This window comes from Dermacentor variabilis, chromosome 2 (genome assembly GCF_050947875.1).
Source record: "Dermacentor variabilis isolate Ectoservices chromosome 2, ASM5094787v1, whole genome shotgun sequence".
Lineage (NCBI taxonomy): Eukaryota > Metazoa > Arthropoda > Arachnida > Ixodida > Ixodidae > Dermacentor > Dermacentor variabilis.
In genome coordinates, this window is record NC_134569.1 from 95,794,697 (window position 1) to 95,821,117 (window position 26,421).

Sequence of the window (26,421 nt, forward strand, 5' to 3'; positions counted from 1 at the left end):
TGCTTGCGCAAATATTAAAGCAAATATCGAAGCACTCGGCTGCTTCTGTTACCGGCTTCATTTTCACTTGCCTGTAGCCCAACGCTTTTCACTCAATGCGCGCATGTTCAACTTTAATTACTGTGAGCGTGGAAAAAAAACAAAGCACGAAGGCAAATCTGACGACGAATACAAGTACGCCTTACTTGATCGTGGTAAGGTGACGCAAGTAAGGTTATTGAAGTCGCCACTTACTCCGTGACTTGAAAATTGTTGTAAGAGTTGTTGCAAGGATTTCAGCACGCAAAAATGCGCCGCTTTAGAGCCGATGTGTGGTGTAACAGTCCGGGTGTATAATCGTAAACGCGGATTTCGCTCTTTTGTATACTTACTCCCAGCAAATTGACAAGCTATCGTTTATAGGCGACAGCTCCTATACACGCGAATATTGTCGCCGTTTCTAAGGTTGCGGCAGATCCTTAACCGAAATCGCGTTCGTCAAAGCGTACTTTGCCACATTACGACATCTTATGGGGCAAAGCCCACTGTCTTTACCTGTCTTTGTTTTGCAGATAATGACATGGATGCTAGAAGCGCTTACGCATGCATGTAGCTGGGAGCGTTACTTTGGCGATGGAAAATGTCGTTACATATAGATAGATTAACAGTACGCTGTGGCAAATGAGTCGGTATCGAACCTCTACTTATTTCAAGATCGAGAAATCGGGCACCTACGAGCGTCGAAGGTTGTTAGTGCGCCGCGAGACGCGGCACGCGATGCGTATGTGTCGCTCTGAAAGCTGACTGTTCTCGCACTACGCAGTATAGCACTGTCGCGCAAAGGTTGTCTGTATATCCGCGTAATTGAGAGCGGAGTGAATGCGCGTAACGTGACGGGGGGGGGGGGAGGAGGAGGAGGAGTTCTAAAGTTTTTGAAAGTATAGATGCGCAGCGAAAGGGCATACCGAATGCAATCCGAAGGTAATCAATTATGAATCAAAGGTACAGAAGTGCACAGTCGGAACCGAATCAGTAAGTAATCGAAGGTATATGAGTGTAGAGAGGGCCACCTCCTTTTACACAGGTTCTCGGAGAATACAAACGGGAAAGGTAGGAATGTTAGCCGGTGAAGTTCCCTGGCTGCTCTGCCTCAGGGAACAAGGATCGAGGGTACAGCAGTACGAGAGAGAGGAGGGAGGAGAGAGAGAGAGAGAAAGCGGAACTCTTCGGTGCGCAAGGGCGCGCAGTTAAAAAATGCGTCATGTATACCGACGGACGCAAAGGTCAATTTATTTTCAAGGAACGCGCGCACAGTAGCGATATCAGAGCGTTGTCTGCTGACGAACGGCAAGGTCGGTGCTCTGATATCTTACACGTAGACAATGACAGGTTGCACAACCACGCCGAAACGATGGAAAACGAGTGTCTCAGTTCACGATAGGCAGGGAAGTAAGAGTATAATGTTATCAGTGGTCTCGTCGCAACCACATAAGGCGCGCTCTGCACTGTCAGCCGTTACACGAGGAGAACGGAGTGGACCTTAGCGAGTGCAGCGCCCACAGCCTACAGAAGTAAGTTGCACCGCGTCGCATAGGGAGCACTGTGGGAGGGCGCAAGAATATTCCAAAAAAAGGAGTTCTAGCCTTTCTAAAGAGTCTATTCATTCTAGAACACGGTATGCATACTATATAGCGACGAAGCCCAATTATTTGTGTCGTCAACTGCGTGTCCCTTTGGCGATCAGTAAAGGTACGAAATCGGGCAAGCCCCAGATAAAGCGCAGAGATTTATTCCCTGGGGGAACAACATCTTAGTGGAACTCCCCAGCATCCTCTTGTGTGCGGTCTTAAGCCGCAATCGATCAAACAGCTAGGTAGGATCGCCGTCCGATTCGATTACTTAAATTATAACGAACATTTTGTTACGGCGACGTAAAATTCTTGTCCTGACTACAAGCGAACTTGACGATGATCGACCTTTTCATGTTCTAGCAATACCCGTGCATAATACCCTAGCCATACCGCGAACGAACGCTACTTCTCGTGTATAAATGCGAATAAATGAAAATAAATGCTTTTGCTAAGAATGAGCAACCCAGTCGAACGAGGAATGGTCTCGGTAGGCAAGAAGAACAAGCGTTTGCAAGCGCACTACAGACCTTGCGCTTCTTAAGGTCTTAAGAGGAAGCTTTAGCTCGGGCTCAACTCCGACGCGGCCTATTCAAATACATGTAAAACGCAAAAACGTTTTTATGAGATAACCCCTGGACCGATTTTGATGAAATTTGTTGCATTTGAAAGAGAAAGTTAAATTCTAGTGACTGCTGGAAGCCGAATTTCGATTTAGGGCTTGAATTTTCTTAAAACTATTTTCAAATATTTGACCGTTTGAAAAAAATAGAAGCACGAAGTTTACAAATTCATAGCTCTGCATCAAGAACTGATATCGCGGTTCTGTAAACGGCATCTATTAGATCATTCAAAGCGGACAAATTCAATATGTCATTTTACATCTTACGTGAATTTGTTACGTTGGTTACAACGGTTTTGCAAAAGTTGTATTTTCCTATGATTAAATTTTTTTATATTCATGTGTAGCATATCAATTTTGTCCGCTTTAGATGTACTATAAGATGCAATTCTCAGAATTGTACTATCATTTTTAGTGGCTGAGTTACAGAGTTGTAAACTTGATAGTTTCGTTTTTTTAAAAATGTTTGATTTTTGCCAATTTTTAATAAAAAATTGACGACCTAACAAAAAATTCGAAACCAACAGTCACTAGATTTTAAGTTTGTATTTTAAATGCAACAAACCTCGTCAAATTTGGTGCAGTGGTTGCCGAGAAAAACGAATTCTCCTTTTACATGTATTTAGATAGGAGCACTCGAGCTAAAGCTTCCTCTTAAGGGATAAATAAATGTTTCCTCTCTCTCTCTCTCTCTCTCTCTCTCTCTTGCGCTTCTTAGGTCCCGTTGTCCCAGTGCCAACCAGCAAAATCCTAGGTTAGGTTAAGTTAGGTTAGGTTAGGTTAGGTTGGATGGTTAGGTTAGCTTATAGCTTAGCGTAGGTCACGTTAGGCCAACGTACAAGAACACAGGCGTGGCCGAATGTGCGCACCATCGGTCGTCTAACATTACCTGTGGCTCGCACATGTGGATTAATTGGACATCGTTTACGATCACACACGTGTACACGAGAAAGGAAACTTGTGATTGCATCGTATATTCCGGGGCGCGCCATTAACCTGAATATGGGCTCGGAATACTCAAACAGTGCGGAAGTCTGCGCGTCCGTGGGCAATCCCCATACCGCGCGCCACCGTCACGCATTCTGCGAGACGATGGAATAAATCGCGTGGCATATCGCAGGAAGAATGAAAAAAAAAAAAAGATACGGGCGTGTGTCGCGGTGAGAAACGAGTCGCCGTCGCTTCGGAACCGGAAGGGCTCCCAAAATGGCGCAGATAAAGTTTAGCGGGACGGCAAGCGGCCGGCGAGTTGGCGCTCGGCGAGAGACGCGTAACGTCCTCGGTGCATACACGGTCACGGCCGCGCGCATCCGAAATGAGCTCAGTGTTCTACTGGCCGTGAAAAAAGAAAGACGCCTCCAGAAGCCGCGTGCCTCGGGCTAAGTGCGTGCACGTGTCCGCGATGCGAGCAGGTGGTACGGGAACGAGAACTCCTTGCTGCTCTTGCATGCTGCCGCACTGCTTCTTATACTCCGCGCAGGAGCGCGACTCGACATAACGCGGTTGCGTCGCGTCTCTTCACGGGTCGGTATTGCGTGCGCGCTTAAAATTCGAAGGTGCTCTTAGAGTCGGCAAGGTTTCTTTCTATTTCCGCGTTTCTGCGTTTCCTTTATTTATTTTTTCTTCCATATTGGAAAGTATCTTTGTTCGCTGTGCTACCCTTTTTAACACGTAAATGTACTTACGTGTCTGACTTTTACTAATGGCACATTGATGCGTTTGTATAGCATTACATTTATTAACGCAATATTTATGTAGCCCGCCCCTTTTGTAATATCCTCCACCGACACGATCTTTAAGGTAATGAAAGGGAAGTTGTCTGTGGCACAGTACATAGACAGCGCGGCAATATATGTAAATAACTTTACCAAGCACGCTCGACGCACCAAGAGACCATCGGGAAGCTCGCTGGTGTGTTACGACAGGCAGGGCCGGATCGTCGGGTATCGAATGTTTGTACGGGTGGCGGCGTGCATGAGCCACCCGGGAGGAAAAGGTTGCTAGTGTTTATTAGGGGAGCGTCCGTGTGGGGGTAGCATTCCCATAGAGTGCGTGGGTGCAATAAGCGACCGCCGACAAATGTAGGCCAATATTTGTACTTTCTAATAGCAGAGTGCTGCAGTGGGCGATCCCCGGCACCGGGCTCTAGCGTATCGATGAACTCGGTGGGACCACTGCAAGAGCATATTTCGTTGAATTTCGCTACAGCTAAGTCCTGTTGGAAATTTCGTAAAGAATATAGCGCATGGAGCCTGCCTCTTTTTCCAGTGATAGAGAGAAGTGTGTCGTATACATGGCGAGCCCAGAGCAACCATACGCGCTCGTAAACGTAGGTGCTCTGTTCGAGAAACTCTTACTCTAAAGCCACCTGCCCATGTGCCCGCACAAACACGTCTGCCACAGGCTGCATGTACACGAGCGCTGCAAAGGTTGTCCGCCGCAGCTAAACCGCCTTGCTTGAAATCTGGCGATGCGGCAAAGCCCACGTAACGCTTATGCAGCCACTCTCGTGTTCCCGATTTCACCACGAAACAAAATTCTTACAGATGTCTATGCTTGGTGGGGGTCCTAACACACGGCAGCGAAGCTGCTCTGACTTTTTTTCGACGGTTTCCACGCATATTAAATGGAATTGCTTCTTTTCTTCGGAAAGGAAAGGGCACCTACTCCCTCATTCCCACCATGAACCTTCCGTCGCTTGCGCTCCTATGCCATATTTCGCAACTTAAGTTCTTGTCGTTCTTAACAACGCCATTGGATTTCAAACGGATGATTAGGCGTAAATGTCAACAATATATCATCAGTACAGTGAACAAATATATGGTTTACTTATACGTTTCTTTGTGTGTGTGTGTGCGCGCACGTGCGCACGCGCGTGGGTGCAGGTGTTTCTTTTTTCTTCTTTTAGACGAATACGTCTAATTAGGGCCGGCTATCTCAATATTCTAACTTTGTTAAACAAGTAACAATAAACAAGAAATAAACAACGATAAAATAATTTTAAAAATTAAATTCGAAGATATTACATGCCAGAAGCACTATTTGATTATGATAAACGTCGTAGAGGGGGGCTCCGGAATAATTTTGACCACCAGTGGTTCTTTAACGTTGTCCCCAATGCACGGTACACACGAGCGTTCTGGCATTCCGCCCTATCGGAATGCGTCCGCTACGGCGGGGATCGAACCAACCACCTCGTGCTCAGCAGTGCATTAACGCCACAGTGCGTGCGTGTGTGTGTGTGCGTGTGCGTGCGTGCGTGTGTGGCGACCGCATTTCTATGGGGGCAAAATGCGAAAACCATAATAACATAATAATGCCATAATGAGATCTTGTTTTTTTGCTCATAAAACCCCTTAATTTAATTTCCATGGCGTCAGCGCCTCGTGATAAGTGGGTCGAGAGCGGTGGATGATGAGAAAGGAAAAAAAAAAGTCAGTCGAAATTAATTGTCACGTTGTACCGGCCCTGAGCGACTGTACAAAGCGATAGCGTCGTTCATGGCGTCCTATCTTTCGATGCTTACTTATCGATATTGTTTTCGTAGAACCAGCTCCATACGGAGCAGTGTGCTGGAGAGCATTGTAAAATACAGCCCCTGCTCTTTCTTCCACACGCCGTCGCTCTCAACCAGACTTCGCCGAAGGCAGTTTTGATCTGTGTAATGTTATCGCACCGAAATTGGGGCGAAATTAGCTCGGATAACAAGTTTGCCGCCAGCGGACGAGGACAGAGGGAAGGCGTCAAAGAGGTTCATTGAACAGTGCCACATACCCAGTGGCGCATAACCACACGAACGGCCTGCATTTTTATAATGCACTATACCTTCGGGTTCGGCCCACATTTTTAGATTACACTATCTTCGAGATCGGGTCAAATTTTTGTTGGAATACCTATATAGCTATACACAGCCGGAAAGAAGACTGGCCCGACAATGTCAAGAACGCGATTCGAATTAAAACCCTCGCGAGCACGCATGTTTTGCATTATCAGTACTGGCCCACCATCGCCTTCGATTAGACTGCGCCCAATATCGGTCAACGTTACAAACCTGGATAGAGCCCATGCGAGGGCCCGTGTCGTGCACAGGAATCAGGACCAACACACCCACACCTTACAGAGCCCCGTCTTCTAACGCGTCGACGCCTTAAACTTCGGACCCGTCGAGTGATCTGCGCAATGCTAACGCAATCCTAGCACACGCAGTACCGTGACATTTCACGGTCGTAGAAGTACGGCAGTCATGGCAATGCAACCAGCTTGCCGTTTTGTGTCACTGATCGCCCCAATGGCTTGAAGGGACAGTGAAGAGAAAAACTAGACTTTTAGATTGGGAGGTCGTCTTTTCAAAACCGTTTTACGATCGTTTGGCAGAATATGGTTTATTAATAAATGCACAAATGAAGGCAACGAATTCATTTCTATGTGTTCACAGTTATTTCTTGTCAGAGATTATGTCGGTACGAAGAAAACAGTGAAATTATAATTAATTTAAAATTAACTGGTAACGTAATTAATCAATCGGTAAGTGTTTTGCTGAACTATCCACAACTGAAAACTCCTTCTAGCATATAAAGAACGCCTGAATGGAACCTACGTTAGGTTTCCAGCGCTTAAATCAGAGCTTTTAGAGCTCAAATTCAACGCATCAAAAACGATAAGTTGGGTTTCGTGGGGTCAATTAGCGCCAAGCAAGCAGAGTATGATGTCGCGGGGAGTTGAGCGGAAATTTCAGGCTGCCCCCGCCGGTTACTTTTGCCTCATTCCTGGTTTAATTATCCTGTGATATATAGACTGTGATACTGACACGTGCCACCTCGGAACTTTATGCGCCATCCTAGAACTTTTTTTCGCGTCCAATTTCTTTAAGTTCATTTTCCCTTGTGCAGGGTAGCAAACTGCACTTTTTTCTTCTTCAGCTCCCATACCTTTCCTTCTTTTCTCTCGCTCTCCGATCAAGGAAAGATTAATTTTTTTCCAAACATGTAGGGTAGCCAACCGGAAACGGCCTTGGTTAGCACTCCTTGCATTTCCTTCCTCTTCATTTCTTTATCCTCTAGACGTAAGGCTGACCTGTTTGCATTTACATAAGCGTAATCTATCGATCTAGATGAACTTAATATTCCTGTTCAGTGTCCTATTAACCATGAAAACACTGCAGCAGGCGCCGCGAGGCAAGATTGACCTGTTTGCAATTACAGGAATGTAATCGATCTCATCTAGGTGAACTTAATATTTCTCTTCCGTGTCCTATTGACCCTGAAAGTGCTGCAACAGGCCCCAAACCATAAAGCATCTTCAGGTCGCAAACGAAGTTACCGAACCTGTAAATTTTATTACAGAGCGAGCGACAAGTCCTTTAGGGCGGAAGACAAAAACAGATGATGTTGCTGATAGTTGCTGGAAAGCATCGCACTGCGCTTGACCACACTATGCAACTCACGGTTAAAAAGAGAGCAATAATAAAACAGGAGTTCCTTGCAGATCAACCGATTTGTACCTCCATTAGCTCGTTAGTTTTTCCCCAGCAGTATACGAAGCCGGGCTAGACAAGGATCGTATATATATCCTTCCGGTTCTGGCAGCCGCGTTCAGGAAACGGACGCTCCAAACGCAGCTCCTCGCCGACATTTAGTTCTATTTCTTCCTTTCTTTCCTTTCTTTCTTTCTTTCTTTCTTTCTTTCTTTCTTTTCGCCTGTCGAGTGGATCCCTCGGTCGACGAGGGCATACACACTCCCGAGTCTGTGGGGCGGGCCCATTACATCTCCTACGCGCAAATATATGTGTACGTAGATATACACAGGCGCTACTGGGGCCGCACTGCGGCGGAGTGTTTGGCTGCATTTGTTCCCTCTTCCTTCTTTTTTTTTTCTCGAGTCTTGTTTTCGTTTCTGTGTACCCTGTTCTGTTCTTCCTGGCCGCGTCTTCCCCACAACCGCGCTCGCTGTAGCATCCCCGCGTGCACGCGAGCGCGTGCGTGCGTGCGTATGAGGTAGGCCGCGATGTCTCGGTTGTCTGACCGGATAAGCGCTTGCCCCAATGTCGGCGGCCACTCCTCCTGCGAGTCATAAGGGGGTAACGGCTTACAAGCCCGCCAAGCGGTGAGGAAGGGCGCGCGGCTTTCTGTCCTGTCGCGCGGTAAACAGGTCCGCAACCCTTTCGGCGCCCTCCGCAGAGAGCGCGACGCGTAAGAGGCTGCAGGCGCAGTGTTTGCATGGGGAGAGGGAGACGGGCTTCAAGTGCGCTATAAATGTGAACTTACGCACCAACCGTCTTCAACACGCGTTCTTGTCACAGGCAGCGGGTGACTATATACCACCAAAGCCCGCACCCCGCCTACCGAAGCGGTGCTCGAGGCGGTCTTCGTCCCAGTCTTGCGCGGAGGACGTTCTCTGAACAGGCGTCCTCAGTATAGTGTTCCTGTTGTATCCGTACAGGTGCTTTAGGGGCTCCCGTGCTAGTCGACTTCGCACTTGGATTAAGCTCTGAACGGCGCCGTTCACGACGCCGCTGCTGCCAGTGTCGAAAGACCGCAGAGCAAACCTTTCGAAGGAGGTAAGTGTCTGCAAGAGGTAATTTGGGCGCTAGGGTCTCTCGCAATTCCGGAGGAACGTTACAGAGCCGGTATACCAATTGAGGTCATGAAGCACTCAGATCATTAGAAAGCTGTTAAGGAAAAAAAGTCACGGTCACGGATTCGGTACCCAGCCTTGGTGGTAGGCGCTTCAAGTCGACTCATCGTGTCACATATACCATAGAGAAATGCGGACTGCGAAAAAAAAAAGGAAAGGGCAAAGATTGGAGCGGTGTAATACTGCATAATTAAGTGCAGTCCTTCGCGACAGCTACTAGAGCAAGCGTTTGCTTGCCACTTACTCGGCCACTTACTCAGTTACTTATTAAGTACACGTATTGTCCCGCTATATATACTGTTGTGCCGGCGCCAACAGCCTCTGCATTAAGATTCTAGCGACAACCGCTATTCCTGCCATGAAAAACTTGTCCTTGCACCGCGGTAATATGTAGACCGCATGCGAGGTGTCTATAGTCTATTGCGTTCCTAGGTATGCCTAATTTCATATTCTTCTCCTTTAGGCTCTACTCGAGCTGTTTGTTTCATCTGAGAAAATAGGTGAGCGGATAATTTCCACTTACTGAGAGATTGAGGGTATCCGGCCCCCAGGAGTATAGGCAAGGCCAGCGTTGTCAGTGTATTACAGGGCAGAGGATGCAGAGGCAACGGGATCAGCTATCAATGCCGCCTCACGCGGATACATGCATTCGCCCCCTATACGCGATAAACAGACCTCGAGGAAATGACAAAAAAGAAAGAAAGAAAGAAAGAAAGAATAGGGAAATATGACAAATGGAGGGAACATGAAGACTCGGCGCGTAGGAGATGCTTGAAGGGAAGCCACCCAAGCGTGTACGCAGACGGGCGTGATGCCGCAACGACGGGCGTATTCATGCGAATACGAGGGGGTCGCTGCGAATCTGTGTCGTCCTCGCTTTCCGTACGCGCTGACGTGAGCTTCCCGCCGCGGAAACCGCGCGAAAACCGCGCCCCGCGCCGAAACTCGGAGACCTCTCCATTGGTGCTCCCCGCGCTGATCTCCGGGTGCTCTCGTCTCCACTGCAGGAATTCAAGTCATCCCGAGATGCTGCCCGGCCTGCTGTTAGCCGCGCTGCTGGTGCTGATGGCGGCACCGGCACTGGCGACCCCTATCATGGGATACTCGTACGCCCATAGACCGCGCTACGCAGGTGAGCACACGCTGTCGGTGTTTTCGCGTCACTAAAAGCATGCGTCCATTGCTTCTCATCTTGATGTCAGCATTACAGTGTGACGGACACGGGGATAAAGTCTGGACTAGCATTCACGCGCACAAAAAAAAAAAAGCTTTTACGTCAGAATTGTTCGTAAGAGCAAATTCCAGCCGATCCTGATGAAGAACATAATATTTGCGAAGGGGACCGGCCCATGGCGAAGACCTCAATTACCAACAAGACGCTTTGCGAAGGCAGCAAGTTCTTACGAACGAGAAGATTTGCGAATGTCGCGAAATTCGGCCCCTGAGGCTCAATTCACAAAGCTTTTCGTTCGTAAGAGGTGTTAGTCATTGGCCGACTTCGCTAATTTGTTCAACGTCAAGATTGGCTGGCACTTGCTTCTACGAATAGCTTTAGCGTAATAAATTTTTTTGTGAATGTGGGCACTGGGAACCAAGGCCGAATTCACAAAGCTAATCGTTCGTAAGAGCTGTTTGTCATTGACCGACTACTATCGCCAATAATATGTCCAGCATCAGGACTATAGCTGAAAAAATTTACCCAGGAACAATTTTATCGTAAGGACTTTTTTTTGTGAAATCGCGCCTATATAGGGGCCGAATCCGCAAAGCCTTTCGTTCGTAAATATTATTTGCCACTGGCCGGCCACGTTTGCTAACAATTCTTTTACAAATTTTGTTTACTAATAACTTGTATAGCTTTTCTTTTTCCCCACAAGCAGCAAGATAATGTGCTCTTTAGATAAATTTACTGTTGCTCAGCCCACGTTACAAATCTTTGCTGAAGTACGTGGAAAAAGCTGTTTAGCACTAGCATACGTCATGCATGTTTTGCTTTGTTCTCGTGATTGCTTGCGTGCGTATTCCTTTATCTAATTCTTTGTCTGCATTTTCTATTCATTGTGCGTATCTTATATGGACAGCAGCACTTTTTGTATATAGTGATTGATATATTTACTCGCACCCCTATAAAATTCCAGTGATGTACTGACAGTAATTTCAAATAAAATTCAAAAAATAAAATAAAGATGATGTGCGTGATCAGGATTGGTTGGAATTTGCTCTTACGAACAACTCCAGCGTAAGAGCTTTTACGTGCGACACAGGGCCCTGGGGTTGAATTCACAAAGCTTTTCGTTCGTAAGGGCTGCTTGTCATTGGTCGATCGAGTTCGCGACCAACTCTAGCGTAAGGACTTTTTTTGAGAATACGGCCCCTTAGTTGGTAAGTGAGCTGTGCCACTGGCCAGTCGCCTTCGCTTAAAATATGTACAGCATCCGGATTGGCCGAAATTTTCTCTTACGAACAATTCTAGCGTATGAGCGTGCTGTGAATCAGAGCCCACTTACGCCGTAGGACTGTTCGTAAGAGCATGTGCCAGCCAATCGTAACGTTGCATTATCGAAGGCGGCCGGCCAACAGCAAACAACACTGACGAACTAGAAGTCGTGTAATATCGGCCCCCTGTTTTTAATTCGGAAGCGATGGTGGGCGCATGCGTGCGAATGAACCAGATTTGTGAGTTTTAAGAAGTGTTAGCTCAGCTGTAAAATTCCTTGGTGCTGCTGCGCAGCTCGCGAAAGAAGTAGCTTGTCCCATGTTTAACTGTACTTGTGAGTGATCTCATTTACATTTGCATGCTCTGCTCGGACTGAGCTGGTGTAAACCCGCACCCGTTTCGTGAAACTATAGAACTCTCAGAAATGAAGTTGCATATTGGTGCAGCGGTTGCTCTCACAAAACAAGTTCTCAGCGCCCCCTTTGTTTAGGAAATATCGAGTCGAGTCATAGTCGTGGTTCAAGGCAGACTCTGTGCAGGAAGACGGTCTGGCGGTCTCAGTGGCTTGCGAATGGCGATCCATTGTCCAGTGCAGTCTACGCGCGTATTACTTATCTTTTGTTCCGTTATACAGGCTTACTGACGTAAATCTGCCCTACGTAACAAAGCACTGCTGCTGGTGCATAAGAAAAAGAAAGTCTGGAAGGTCTGTCAGACTTCGTGTTTGTATATGCATACGTTCTGTAGGAGGGATGATGTTTGATGCACTGCATATGGTTTTCAAACTAAACTGTTAGCTTCTCTTTCTTTTTTTTTTCGACAATACATTGAGTCATTCGAGTTCAACGCTTCCCAGACTGGCGCAAAGGCATAAAATAATATGAAGTGCAGGTCATACTGATCGCAACGTTTACACTCTTGCATGTTTACATTCAGTAGGCACGTCTCACTGCCGACTGCCTTTGAAGCTCCGAGGAGAGCCCTTCTTCACACTTCCGTTCGAGAAGTTTGCTCCGACAAGCTGTCGACTTGATTCTCGAACAGGAGGACCAGTCTTTTAAAGAACAAGCCTCTTGAGCTTTTTCATTGTGATTGAGTTGTATCCGGACGACCGATGTGCAAACACTTACGGCCTCTAAAGCATGCGCGTCCCCCACTCAACGTTCGCTCACAAAGGCGGACGCCGTCTGCGCTTCTCACGCAGACTCGCACAACTACAAGGTGGTGTGCTACTATGGCTCGTGGGCCGTCTACCGGCCGGGCGCCGGCAAGTTCAACGTGGAGGACATCGACCCGTTCATCTGCACCCACATCGTGTACGGTTTCGCGGGCCTGGGCAGCGACCACAAGATCCGCAGCCTGGATTCCTGGAACGACCTCGCGGATAATTACGGCAAAGGTGCGTCAAGAGAGAAGCGCCTTTCTGACACGCATGTATAGCGTACAAGCGCACGTATAGCGCTCTAGGAACGTCGTATCTGGGCGGAGCATACCTGTCTTCCGTCGCGAGCTTGTCAAGGTCGAGTAAACGCGCCTCTATAGGCCTGTCCGCAATGAAATTGCCAAGACGCCAGTGATGCGCGCAGTCACGTCGATCGTCTCGAATGCTGTGCGCCTCGATGAAGGAGATTTAGTTGACGCGGTGCCCTCGTCTATTCGAATTTAGGAATCCACGTTCAGCTGGAGAGCTAGCTCAGCGGCCATTTCTGGGCCAAACAATCTCAACGGTGCATACCTAGTTTAGTTTCCGTACGCTATATCGCGAGTATACTCTCCGCCAAGTTTCTCAATGTACATATTTCTTTATCGTTTTTTTTTTCATTCTGGCCGCTCAGCTCTCTCTGTCGTTTTGTAAATACATTACTTTTTCTACCGTACTCGTTAAATTCTACTGCCTGATAAAAATTCCACGAGAGCAGGTCCGATGAGAAGCTCTCAAATGCATTCTGGTGAATTATGCCGCTTGCGGTATACTAACGCTACTTGACGTTTGTGACGGAGATGGTTAAGATGCTGAGCATCGTCATGGACATCTCTTAATCAATTAATTAAAGTTTGTGGTTTTGCGTGCCAGAACCACGATCTGATTATGAGTCACGGCGTAGTGGGGGACTCCTGATTAATTTCGACCACATGGGGTTCTTTATCGTGCACTCAATGCACGGTAGACGAGCGTCTTTTTTTTTTGTTTTCTTTTTTTTCCTTAAATTTCGCTTGCATCAAAATGCGGCCGCCACAGCCGGGGTTTGTTCCCGCGACCTCTTGCTCACAGCAACGCAACTCCAAAGCCACTAAGCAACCACGGCGGGTTCTGCCTCCGTGCCGCCTCGAGTGTAGAAGACATCCCTTTGTGAAAGCGTGCACAGCGTGCATTACAAGCCAGCGTTTCATTTGCTGCGGGAAATATATACAATTAAATAAACGGAAACCGTGCCGGAACAGGTTGCTTTCTCATTTCAGTCACGTTGGGAAATGACTGGCCTTGCGATAAATATTCTGGATAGTGCTCTAGAAAGAAAGAAAAAAGCGCAACAAGAATTGAAGTTATGAATCATTGTTCGCGAAAGAAACACCGACTTCATAAAATTGGGTCTGGTATACACATAAGTATTTCTTTCGTTCCATTATATTCCCCCCTTATCATGCACCGTTCACGACCGGCCGATTCCGATGATAACGAGGGGTGGAACGCCGCTCGGATACCACTGATGAAACGAGAAAAGGAAAATAATTATAATAGAATCGTTACATTATCCCGGCCAGATAACCTCGGGCTACGGCGGGGTACATACCCTGCCATTCTCGCCAAATAAGAAACAATCGTCAGGCAGTAACAAAAAAAAAAGGGGGGGGGGGGTGAAAGAGGAACGGGACAAAATACTAGCCGTATGTTCGAAAAAGCTTGGGCGGGCAGACACGGACACAACAAGAGGAAAACGCACAAGACAAACGCCGACTATCCTCTGAAGGGTTACAGTGATGGCGGAAATGAAGGTAGACACCAGACACATCTGCGCATGCTCAGGAATGGCATCGCCACCCGCCGAACTCATCTGCGCAAGCTCGGGAGTGGCAGCGTTAACCCTCAATCGGGGACACGCGCGGTATACCACGGGAAATATAACTGTTCAGGCACGATAGTTCTTCTTTATCTAGGATAATCGAAGGCTGGTTAACGCACGCACTTCCACTGTTATGGATTATGGCAAGACTCAACAACAAGGCGCGCTTCTTCGTTCTTATCTGTCTAGATAAAACTATGCTGCCACAAAATTTTGGAGCGTATATTTACAATCGCGACAGTCTAATGAAAGGAGTGTTCCTCCGGTTAACGATCTCTTATGCTCAATTAATCTCTGATTTATTCAACGGCCTGTCCACCCTACATAAAAGCGACGAACTTTTTTTTTCTTATAGGAATTCTTACCTACACTAGATCAAGTTTCTGTCGTTCTAAACCAACCGCATGCAACATGGCACGCACCACCGACTGCAATAGTTCTAGTTCTCCAAGCAAGCGGGAGCTGCGAGAAAACCAAGTTCCTTCACGCCACCACATGCAGCATTTTGCAGCTCAACGCCTGTGACTGTAGTTACGCACACATTCGTTACTAGATTTCACCTCAAAGCGGAAGGAATTTTGCTGCACGCCATGATGGAAGTTTACACATTCGGCTTATTTATGCTCTTAACACGCGCGATATGGTCTGTATAACATGGTAGACAATTTCCCATCTGTAGGCAAACTCAGTGACTTTCACGTATGTAAAACATCCATGATGTGAAGTTCGACTAACTTTCGTTTACTTCATGGCTAGATGCCTTTCGTGGAACTTTCCTTTAGGCTTTTTTTTTAAATATAAAAGTAACGGTGAGCGCACATTTCATATTATATTGGTTTGCGCAAAACTATTACATTATATTACGTTGTGCAAAAGGGAGGGAGGCACTTACTAGAGAGTTTAGTAATTGTTCCAACTTTCTTTGAAGGAAAACATTTTTATAATTCGCAGGAGCTTAGTAATAACATTCGCTATTAGCCGTACCGAGTTTATTTTAAAATATTGAGGTGTGTTGTAATTGTAAGCTTTTATATATATCTGTGTTTGTACTTTGGTCAAGGGATATTTAAAAATAAATAATGACGTTATAACAATGAAACTCTTTTCAAATATTTTGCATTATATGTGATTTTGACTGACCTAAGATAATGACATTCACTTTCAAATCTGCTTCAAAATTAATTTTTATGCAATGTGATCCCAATAGGAGTGAATTTTGCCGAAAGAAATTTTTTATGAAGAAAAAAAAACACTTCCTGGGCTATAACGCAATTAATTTATTACTATTGATGCATCAGGCACATTACAACAGTTCAGGGAAAATTTCACAGCGAAAAGTTTATTAGTTGCAGAGATAATGCCCCGTTTGTGCGCACAAACAGCATTTTTCAAATATGCATGACGTTTCAGCGTTCAATTGTAAACCATAGAGCCAAAAATACTTTAAGAACATAATTTCCAGCCTATCTTACCCATTTTATTTCTTTCTTTTCTTTCTTTAGCTGAGTGTTGGTTGACCACGTTGTTGACGCGGTATAGCATACCAGTTTCCGCAGAATATGTACTTCTTTTTTTCTAGGTTTAAAGATAGACGATGTATCCCTGTTTATGAAATATAATATAGCTGAACTCTTACTTTTCAAGAATTAGGTAATTTGTAGTGTGATAAACCAAATCGTTGTTATACTAATAAGCGCGGCCGGCAATAGCCATCAGTGCCAGCAGTGTTGAATATTCAAAAACTCTGCACAAAACTAAAATCATCCATAAAGCCGCATCCTCACTTATTTATTTATTTCATATACCTCACAGGCTCCAGAAGGAGTATTGCGTGAGGGGGGCGGTATAGATAACAATTGTGGAGCAAAAACATGTTCTTTGTTACATAAACAGGAACAGAACGAGAATCAAATAGTAAACAAAGAACGCGAAATAAATAAAGATAAAAAGAAAGGAAGGTAAACTAACAGTTGTTAGCTTTTCAGTACACAGTAAAGCAAGCAACCTCAGAACAAATGCTTACTCAAATACACAACAATGAAATTAAGAGCAACAAAACTAAAACAGATACTTATTTTTAGCTAAGTACTACCCAAATATTGCACTGATTTTTTGTCAGAAGGTTAATGGGTCGTTAATGTCAGCGATGTTATTAGGAAGACCATTCCACAGCGCAATCGCACGTGGCAAAGCTGAGCAGTTGAATGCATTTATGTGACCGAAGATGCGTTGGAAACTGAGATGATTGTGCAGACGTATAGATGTGCGGGAGGTACGAACGCGTGGTAAAGCAGATGGGCGTACTTTATGCATGATCTCCTGCTGAAGACAGAGTAATGCTATCTTCCTGCGCGATTGCAAAGATGAAAGCGACAACGACAACTTGATGTTAGTTACGCTCGAAAATGCATGGGCTATAATCTCTGGCAATGAAACGTGCAGCGTGGTTTGGGATAAAAGCGTAAAGCAGCTTTCTGCAAGTTTCTAGCTCTTTTGAAAGAGGATTTGTGTGAAATCGCAATGAAGCCATCACGGCGATTTTTATAGGCGGGCGTTTTTCTTCTTTTTTGGAGCGCCCTTTCTGAACCATGCACTTCTATGCTCATTTCGGAGTGCCATTTTGAGAACGTGCTTTAGTCATCAATTGATGCATCTTTTCGTAGCAAAATTGAAAGAAATTAACTTCTTTTTTTTGAAGAATATTACTTATAATTTCGTCTTAGAGCCAGTGTATGCATCACAGTAAGTTATCGTCATTATTTGAGCAGACTCAGCAACCACTTTACATATCACGCAGACCCGTTTCCTGTTCTTGTGTCATCGACCGTCGCGAATTCTGGCGCGCATGCGTGCAGGCGCCTTCAAGCGGTTCACGGCGCTGAAGAAGCAGAACCCGAAGCTGAAGGCACTCATCGCCATCGGCGGCTGGAACGAGGGCTCGGTCAAGTACTCGGCCATGGCCCAGCAGCCGGCCGCGCGCAAGGTGTTCGCCGAGAGCGTGGTGGACTTCTGCAAGAAGTACAACTTCGACGGCCTCGACATGGACTGGGAGTACCCGGCCGCCAGGGGCGGGAAGCCGGAGGACAAGGTCAACTTCATCGCGCTCCTCAGGGTCAGTACACGCGCACGGGGTTGCGGGCCTCGTCAAAGAGCAGCGCGGTCACGCGAAACAAGCGGCGTGCATAGCGCATGCGTCGCCTGGCAACAAACATCCTCGCCGCATCCCTTTCCTTAAACACCAGCTACTCCAAAATCGCACCCAATCGCTAATAAGGTATGGCGTCTGGGAGCAAACGGCCCAAAATAATGTGGGAACGGTATGCACCTATAAGCAGACTATAGACCGCAAATTCACACTTTTCATAGGTAAGTGTTATTCGCCTCCGCTAATAATATGTCCAACATCACGATCTGTTATTTACAGACAGTTCTAGCGTAACGACATTCTTGTGAGTATGGGCTTGGCACTTTAGCGGAAGGAACTTTTGTAACACTTGTGCTAGACGCGATGGGGTGATGATGGCTTCCCTTCCTTTCTTCTTTTTTTTTTTCGCAAGCGGGTTTGACCTTATAAAATGAGTTTCATCCGAGAATTCGTAATGATACATACCTTGGTCTGTGTTCACGAGAAATGTCCTTGAGCTACAGAACTGTTCGTAAGCGCAGATGTCAGACAATCCTGATGATGGAGATATTATTAACGAAGGGGGCCGGCCGATGGCAAGCAGCACTTATGGAAGAAAATCTTTGCGGATGCCACGTGGATTGAAGGCGCAGTATTTATTTATTCACTTACGTGGCTGGTAGCGCTGACTGGTATCGATTCCGCAATTGAGACATGCGCCGCATCTCGCCGATTAAGTTATTATTCAGTAACTTTCAGTTAAATACGGAGTGTTCGGCGCATGTCACATAACTGCTAGTGCCGTTTTCCAGGAATAATACGATGCCGACAAATACATATTATTTTTACTTCGCTGCCTTCAGAAATCTTTTGTCATGCTTTGGAAGTATATGCCCAACAGCACTGCGCTATACGAACGCAGTATACACGTGCATTTCAAGTAGAAGGGTCAATGGCAGTATGAAATGACGATTTCTATTCCTAGCATGTTTAAAGTGTTTTTTTTTATTATTATACATTCAGAACGGCAATTTTGTTTCTGCGGCAGGATCTCAGCCAGGAGTTCAAGCCGTACGGTCTGTTGCTGACCGCTGCCGTCTCCGCAGGGAAGCACTTCATGGATCCCGCATACGACGTCCCTCAAGTGTCCAAGTGGGTCTCTCTATATAATATATTTCGCACATAACCGCCGCACTAACCGTAATCGCTCCACCGTTCACACATGTTCATCTGAACTGTAGTCAAAGTTCTTGCGACAAGCGTCATCATTATGATCGTTTTGTTGCTCACAATGGGAGTTCTAGAAAGACTTCTGGCCTTGCCAGGTTAACATATAGCGGACAAAAAAAATAATCAAAGGGCAGCTAGAAATAGCCTGCGCAGGGCACTTAGTTCAGCTTGTTAAAATAGATTTTCGTGTAAAGTACTCAAAAATTTTACAAGCACGCGATGCCGGCTCAGAGCGTGCTTTTACATTTTACCTACATCATCAGATTAAACAAACGCACTGCAGGACAAAAGCCTGTCGTAGTCGTCTCTAGTTAACCGTGCTCTGCTTCAACCAAGTACTATCTATATCCCCAAGCAATCTTATCCCTTCACCTCATTCTCTGCTACCTTCAACTGCGTTTCCAGTCCTGTTACAGCCTTTTATCTGTTCCATGCATTGCATTTACATTTGCTCTCGCATGGGAACATATAAAGACTATTCTCCGTTGCACAATTAAAAGAGCCTAAAGTTGTCGTTGTTTTTCCTCTTTCAATAAAATAGAGAGTCAGGGACATGGGACGGTATGTCCTCTTGCATGCAGCGTGTACCTATAAAGTGCTGCTAATGCAGCACAATTAGAAGGTCTGCGTACTGGTGGCGAAGCATACGGCCTCAAAAATGACACTTATTTGCTAAGCACGCGCCACATATAGACGCATTTCGCGCGGAATGCAACAAAGTGTTTCGCTCTCTACGCCCCAGGTACCTGGACTTTATCAACGTGATGGCGTACGACTACCACGGCGGCTGGGAGACCAAGGTGGGACACCACGCACCGTTGTACTCCAGGCCTGAGGAGAAGCCCGAGGACCACATACTGAACGTGGTAAGAATTAGCGCTCGTGCACTTTCACGGGACCGTGCGCACAGCGCTCTCCAGAAGCATTTAAAAGTGGAATGGTTGCTTGCTGGGCTTGTTGCTTCATTGCAACTTATGCAACGGCGTGAAAAAAATAAGGAAGCGACGACGATAAAGACCGACTGAAGAGAGCTCTCTTTTCACACGGTCTCTGTCGTCGTTCCTTCCTTATTTTTTCGCGCCGTTACCAAGCCCAGCGAGCCGCTCGTGCCAGTGGGGCCCTGGAATAGGGGCTCCAACCATCGTGCCTTATTTTATTTCCATTGAATAAAGTTTTACTCTCTCTCTCTCTTACATAAGTTGCAATTTAAAAGTGGCTGAGCCGCAAAATGAAGATCCAGGGCCGTCGAAGGTCTGTGCTTTCCATTCATTAATTTTAGTGTGTTATAGACGGTCTAAAAGCAATGGGAAAGGGTTTTTCCCGACTTTTCTGTTCCATAGCAGTTGATATTCAGTCCTTCCTTAAATACAAGGGATATTATTGAATCAGGAGAGAAAAGCAACTCACTCTCATTTAACTGTACGCAGAGAAAACGAAGGCAAGGTTTTCTTTTTTTTTTTATTGCATTGCATTGCAAACATTGCGAACTTCGCATAAAAAAATTTGGAGTTCCCGTCGAGCTTTGTTTATCTTCAATTTGAACGCAATTTATTAGCGTTATTAAACGATTAGCTAAACTCACCGAGACGCTGTTGCAATTTGTGACGTCACGTTGAGCTGGTGCGGGAATTCCAAGCATGAGTCGCCTCAAGAGTTTGCGTCGTTCTGTACCATACCAAACCGCCACCCGATCCCCAGTTTGTTATTCTCGAATCTTGCGATTTTACAAAACTCATTAATTTTCATCGGTGTTCCTTCACGGCCACGGATCATTTCTGTTGTAAAAATAGCGAGAGATTAAAAAAAAAAAGAACAAAGAGAGAGAGAGAGAGAGAGAGAGAGAGAGAGAGAGAGAGAGAGAGAGAGAGAGAGAGATCGACGCTGTGTTTTCCCGCACTGCAGAACTTCTCGGTGAACTACTGGATCCAGAAGGGCGCGCCTCGCGACAAGCTGGTGCTGGGTATGGGCCTGTATGGCCGGTCGTTCACCCTTCGCCGTGCCGAGAACCACAATCCCGGTGACGAGGCGCCACAGAAGGGCCGCGCGGGGCCTTACACACGGGAGCCTGGATCGCTTGGGTACAACGAGGTGAGGCCATGTAATTAGCCACGTGTTTTAGTACAGTATTCTATAGTTGTTCTACACCGTTACCGTTAACAATACAGGCTGCCGCCTACGCACTGCGCATGTACAGGCCATTACCACGGCCATTCGGCCATTACCACGCATGCACAGTTGAGGGGAAGCGGTTGCGGTAACGAGAGCGGAAAAACAGTAATGCTGTGAGCATAATCTAAGGTGCTCAATCGTGCGATGGATGGCTGAGAGGCTGCGGGCTGGGGTCTTATTACGCCTGGCTGTGCACATTGTCTTGTTGACCCGTTTTGCACTGCTCTTCTGAATGATGACGAACTGAAATATATACCTTTCTCGTTTTTTAAACTTTCTTAAAGCGAGGCGCTCGGGCCACCAGCTACTTCCTCCTTTTCTTTTTCCACCATAAATAAAAAAAGAAAGAAAAAACGTTTTCTCCTACTGTTCTGTTTTATTTTTAAATTACTGTACCATAACAAACGTGTAAAATAATAAAAACGATGAAACATGATGTTTCAACGGCGACGCTGCCTCGCCACTCGCGCGGCTCTAACTCGAGAACTCGCCGTTCACAGATCTGCGAAAGCTTCACCCGTGGGAAGTGGACGGTGGTGAAGGACCCGTTCTTCATGGCGCCGTACGCGTTCCAGGAACGCCAGTGGGTCGGCTACGACGACATGGAGAGCATCACAGCCAAGGTATGCTGTTCGAGGGAGCCGCGAAGTGAGACGGTTCGCTTACAAGTTTGTTTGGTGTTTTCGACTTCTTCTATTGGAAGTTTATTGAAATTTTGCAAGTTTTGTGAACTGCAAGAAAATTTGGAGGAAATCTTCAGTGAGTAATACAGAATACAATGGCATGGCGCCGCTGACGAGGTGCAGAGGTCTCGTAGGTTTTTATGGCGCATATCTTGCAATCGGTTTACATAATTCTCTTGATTTACCAAAAAAAAAAATACAATCACAAATAAGAGAGTGCGCTACAAGCGCCACGTGATATTTATGAAAAACTGTCCATTTGCACTTTTTACCTCCTTCCACAGGATCGTGCGTTTTCATTCTACAAAATCACGCTCCGTCCAATCGTTCTTAACTGCAGTAGGGCTCCAGTATATAGGTCATTGTTAGGATGAAGTCCAAGGCCAGCATCCCGATATCTTCTCTTTTGCGAGCGTTCGGCCGTCCATTCAACTTAGTGTGCATCTAGAAGACAGAGAAAGTCCTTGGTCGTCATAGGCAGGGCAGCATGCATGAAATACCAACGCGCTTATAGGGACCGACTGAATTGGTCGCGCTGATTTTGGAAACGGGAAGAAATACTTCTGTCTCCTGCTACACGCGACGGGCAGGTGGAGTTTGCCAAGGCGATGGGCCTTGCTGGAGGCATGGTGTGGTCTATCGAGACGGACGACTTCCACGGCAAGTGTCATGGCATCAAGTTTCCCATGCTGAGCACCATCAACCAGGTGTTCGCCATGGGCGGACCGGGAATCATAGCGACGCCTCCACCCACACCGTCCACTCCTGCCACCGTGCCTACGCCGACCACAGAGAAGACGTGGTGGCCTCGACCCAGCACTCAGCCAGGTATTTCTGCAAGCCCTTACCACACTCGTACTCTCTGCGGCGTATCAGTGGACACCCCCAAGCCCGTAAACACAATGCACTGCCTTTTTTTCGGTTACCATTATAACTTCGCCTGTTCTAATTGTTACGGTAAGCGCAGAGCTTGATTGTCCACGCTTGTCGCTCCAGGAGATATATACGGGCATGCGCACGCACCCGCGAAAATAACTGCTAGGATTGAGCTTGTGCGCAACCTGGCGCTACTACCGTTTATCCTTGTTCCTTTCTTGTAGACGCCATCCCAAGTAAACCACAATAAATTTAAAGGCCAGGCATAGGAGGAGGAAAAGGAAGGAAGGAAACCTAGGGAGGTCAACCAGACGCACGTCCGGTTTGCTACCCTGCGAAGGATAAGGGGTTTAAGTGAAGAAAATTAAGGAGAAGGAGGAAAGAGGGTACTATCGATGTGAATACGTGCGGATGTCCATAACTTCACGCCTATAATCGGTCACTGAGGCCAGCCGCTTTCATGAAACGTAGCTGTTCCCGCGTCGCTTTGTAAGCCTTGCGATGCGTGGGGCCATGTAGCGAGAATCCTAGCCTCTGAAAATTGTCTGTTATCTAATCGGTTTAACACTCTCCGAAGAACGTGTTGTTCATTGCCATAGATATTACAAAAACACAACACGTGCTCGATCGTCTCTTCACAGTTTCGCGAGTCGCAGATCGGTGTGTCGGACATTCCAATAAGGAATGAGTAGGTTTTCCTAAAAACAACTTTATTGTGCCAGGCGTAAACAGCGTTTTAAACCAAAGGGGAGGTCTCCTGTTCTGACAAAGGCTGCATAGTTGTGGACGTACGGCCTATGTCAAGAGATTCGAAGTCACTCCGCCACTAACATACTCTGTCAACAGAACCTGTAGCGGAGCTCCGGTAGCACAGCTGGTGCTTCGAAGCTCACGAAAGTGAGGAGCAATGTCATCTTCGGTCTATGGGCAGTTGAAGGAACGATCTTTCCTTTCAAAAGGGGATATGGGAGGGGCTTCCGTAGTTTCGCTGATTGGAATATGGTTCCTTTAGGAAGCCAGTGCTAGATCCAGGTCCAGATGCGCGCAGTGGCATTGAAAGTTTTGACAAATGCGGTGCATGTTCCCACAGCATTTAAAACTTTATAGCGCACAGCCTTGCTATAACATTTTGTTAAGGAAAGCCGAAAGCTTTTTTTTTTTTTCGATGCTCTAGGGCCCGTACTTATTCACGAAGCCGTTAGTAAGAAAACCTACACCGGCCATCAGGACAGAGATCGTATTATTAGCCAAGACAACTGGCCAATGACAAGCAGTTCTCACGAACGAAAAACTTCGTGAATTCAGCCACAGTTCCGAGAGTGCCCCAATAGATATATTTGTGACCTCGACAATCTCGATAATTCAGCAGCTGACTGGTTGCCGCCTCGTGAATATGTCAACGTCTTAGTTCTTTTACATCTTCTCAAATTTTTTTACATCATCCGTAAATATTAACCCATCTTTTTTTTTCTTCGTGTCATACTATAGAAGTAAGGGTCACCGATGCCCGTGATTCCTCCGTATTTGCATCTCGCTGGCGAACGAGCAGGCTCGCAGGGGCTTCAGCCATGCATCAATGTGCGCAGCATAGTGCGACCGGTTACTAAAAACGCTGCTTAAAGACTTACCCTGCATCCATTTAAAAGGCGCCGCTCGGTGGATGTGACTGCTAACACATGTATGCCAAGCGCCAACAAGCTCCTCACATCGTGGGGTTTGACAAACGGACGCAAATAATTTCTGTAAGCTTGTCGCCCCAGGAGCTACGGGTATGCGCGCACACACCCGCGAAAATAACTGCTAGAAAAGCCTGAGCTTGTGCCGCTACGCGATATTATTGCCGCCATCTCGTTGTTGCAAGTCATATTATGCGCGGCATCACGCGCCGAAAGAATCAGGCGGTAATTCCCGTAGTTAAATCTGCGATGACATTGACAGGAGGCCAGGTGGTTGTTGGCTGCAAGCGTATGTACTTAGCTTTGCAAGTGGTTGCCGGCAATGGATCCACCCGGACGAATACCTCCTTGTAACAACTTAATACATATAGACAACAAAGTTGAAAAATCAATTTTCACCCTGACGAACAGGGTATATTTGACGAAATTCTGTCTAAATGTGTCTCTCGAGTGTATAGGGCATATTCAGTCGCCTCAAACGATGACCCGGCTTGATCTCGCGACAACGCAGGGGGTGTCCGATCCACGACCGAAGCGACCCCTAAAGTAACCATGCCCGAGAGCACCACGCCCAGCAGCCGCCCGTCACCGTCGACCGTCCGGATCTGGTGGCCTCCCAGTGTCTCACCGGTGACGCGCGGCAAACCGACAACGTCGAGCACCACCACGACTACGACGACGACCCCGACCATGACTCCCGCGCCGCCACCGACGCCTTCCCAAGGGGGATCTTCCGGGTTCAAGTGCCCGTCAGCCGGCAGCCTGCCTCACCCCACCGACTGCCAGCGTTTCTACGACTGCGTCCACCAGGGTGGTCAGCTGGTGGCTTTCGAGAAGGCCTGTGCTGCGGGAACGGTCTTCAGCCCGAAGAACAAGCTCTGCGTGTGGCCGGAATCAGTGCCGGAATGCAGCGGCTACTACGACAACGAAGCCTACCAAGCGCTCCCGCAAAAAACCGAAACCTACTAGATATCATCGTAGTCCTCATTTCCCGGAGTTGCCTGCCCCCTCCCCCCCCCTCCTCTTGATTAACGACACTGGACAGAAGATTGTGCGCAACGAAGGAAGTCAAGTGAACAGTCTTCTTTCTCAAGCCTCAGGCAACCCTGAAAGAAGACGTCTTGCAAGCATGAGCGCCGGTCTCTGAAGCCTGCCAGTTCGTGAATACGTCACAGCTGCTTTACAGCGCAGTGTTCGAAAATTATGCCGAAATACGTCCCCCGCTCGATTGTAGCAACACGGAAAACAGCGCCGGTGACGGGACAAATGATACGGATAGGAGAGATGCGCTGAATAATTTGTGTCTTCGCCTTCACTGTTCGTCATGCAATGGATGGCCTATTTATACGACTTTCAGAGGTCTCATACAGCAAAAATGGCAAAGCCACATCGCTTTGCGAACCAAGCGCTATTTATTTTATGCCTTACGTAAAAAAAGTAGAGTAATAATGCTTATGTGTTGGCGCACGAAATATAAACAGGCCAACGCGATGTGTCACGTCCATACTTTGATGCCCTTTCCATATACCTGCAGCGCTTTCTTTAAATGGATGAGCACGCAGTGGTCCTTTTCTTCAGTTTGATGAAGGAAGCGCCTGACAGTCCATTGCAATTGTGCTGCTTAACATACGAAAATTAAATTTTATAACAAGCTTACGATAAAAGGGTAATATCAGCTCCATTGAACAACCTCCTCGGAGCCACATAAAATTAAGCAATAGATAATTCGAAGCTTTCATACACAACTACCGATCTTCACTCGCGTTCTAATTTGGTAAATGGAAGATTGTACAGTTCCTTCACTTCCGACGACCACGGCGTGCAATGCAGCTAGCTTTTTTTTCATTGAGAACTATTATCATTGTATAGCACTGGGCTTCGCCTTACTTCAGCTACACACATATTCACATCAGCTGTTGCCGGCGCTCACGACACCCGATGCCTGAATTCTACAGCCATGTTTTCATCAATAATTTATGAAATGCCATCAGAATCCATTGCGAATCAACCGAGTGCATTGTATTGCGTGTTTCAATGTTGTTTATAACGGTGATGAATAAACGATACGTACGCTGTTTCAATACAGGCTTCGGTTCTGTTGTTTCAAAGCTTCTATTGTGTTGTGGTCAAAGAGCATGCGTAAGTGTTCCGTCGGTGTTTGTGATCCAAACTCATGGCTTGCCACATTAGGTTACGGAACAATTAAGCACGACTGTCTATGCGTTTAATGTTGAAGTACGTGATGATCTTCAATCACCTTGTCATCCTAGAGAGCGCGATGCGCCTGTTGAAGTCCCCACAT

At 46.7% G+C, this 26,421-nt stretch overlaps 1 protein-coding gene across 3 annotated transcripts; it reads left to right on the plus strand.

Annotated features, from left to right (window-relative positions):
• The first annotated feature begins 1,457 nt into the window (after positions 1 to 1,457).
• Positions 1,458 to 26,200, plus strand: LOC142572338 (chitinase-3-like protein 1). Of its 3 annotated transcripts, XM_075681364.1 has the most exons (11): positions 1,475 to 1,550; positions 8,668 to 8,785; positions 9,870 to 9,994; positions 12,504 to 12,698; positions 17,217 to 17,473; positions 18,534 to 18,637; positions 19,458 to 19,581; positions 20,618 to 20,803; positions 21,385 to 21,507; positions 22,158 to 22,395; positions 24,631 to 26,200. In XM_075681364.1, exons 3-11 carry the CDS (start codon positions 9,889 to 9,891, stop codon positions 25,086 to 25,088), a joined length of 1,791 nt encoding a protein of 596 aa, XP_075537479.1. In that variant the 5' UTR covers positions 1,475 to 1,550; positions 8,668 to 8,785; positions 9,870 to 9,888; the 3' UTR covers positions 25,089 to 26,200. The 3 variants fall into 3 exon arrangements, with proteins under 3 accessions (XP_075537477.1, XP_075537479.1, XP_075537476.1); XM_075681362.1 differs by lacking the exon at positions 8,668 to 8,785 and having other exon boundaries at positions 1,458 to 1,550; XM_075681361.1 differs by lacking the exons at positions 1,475 to 1,550; positions 8,668 to 8,785 and having other exon boundaries at positions 9,576 to 9,994.
• The last annotated feature ends 221 nt before the right edge of the window (positions 26,201 to 26,421 follow it).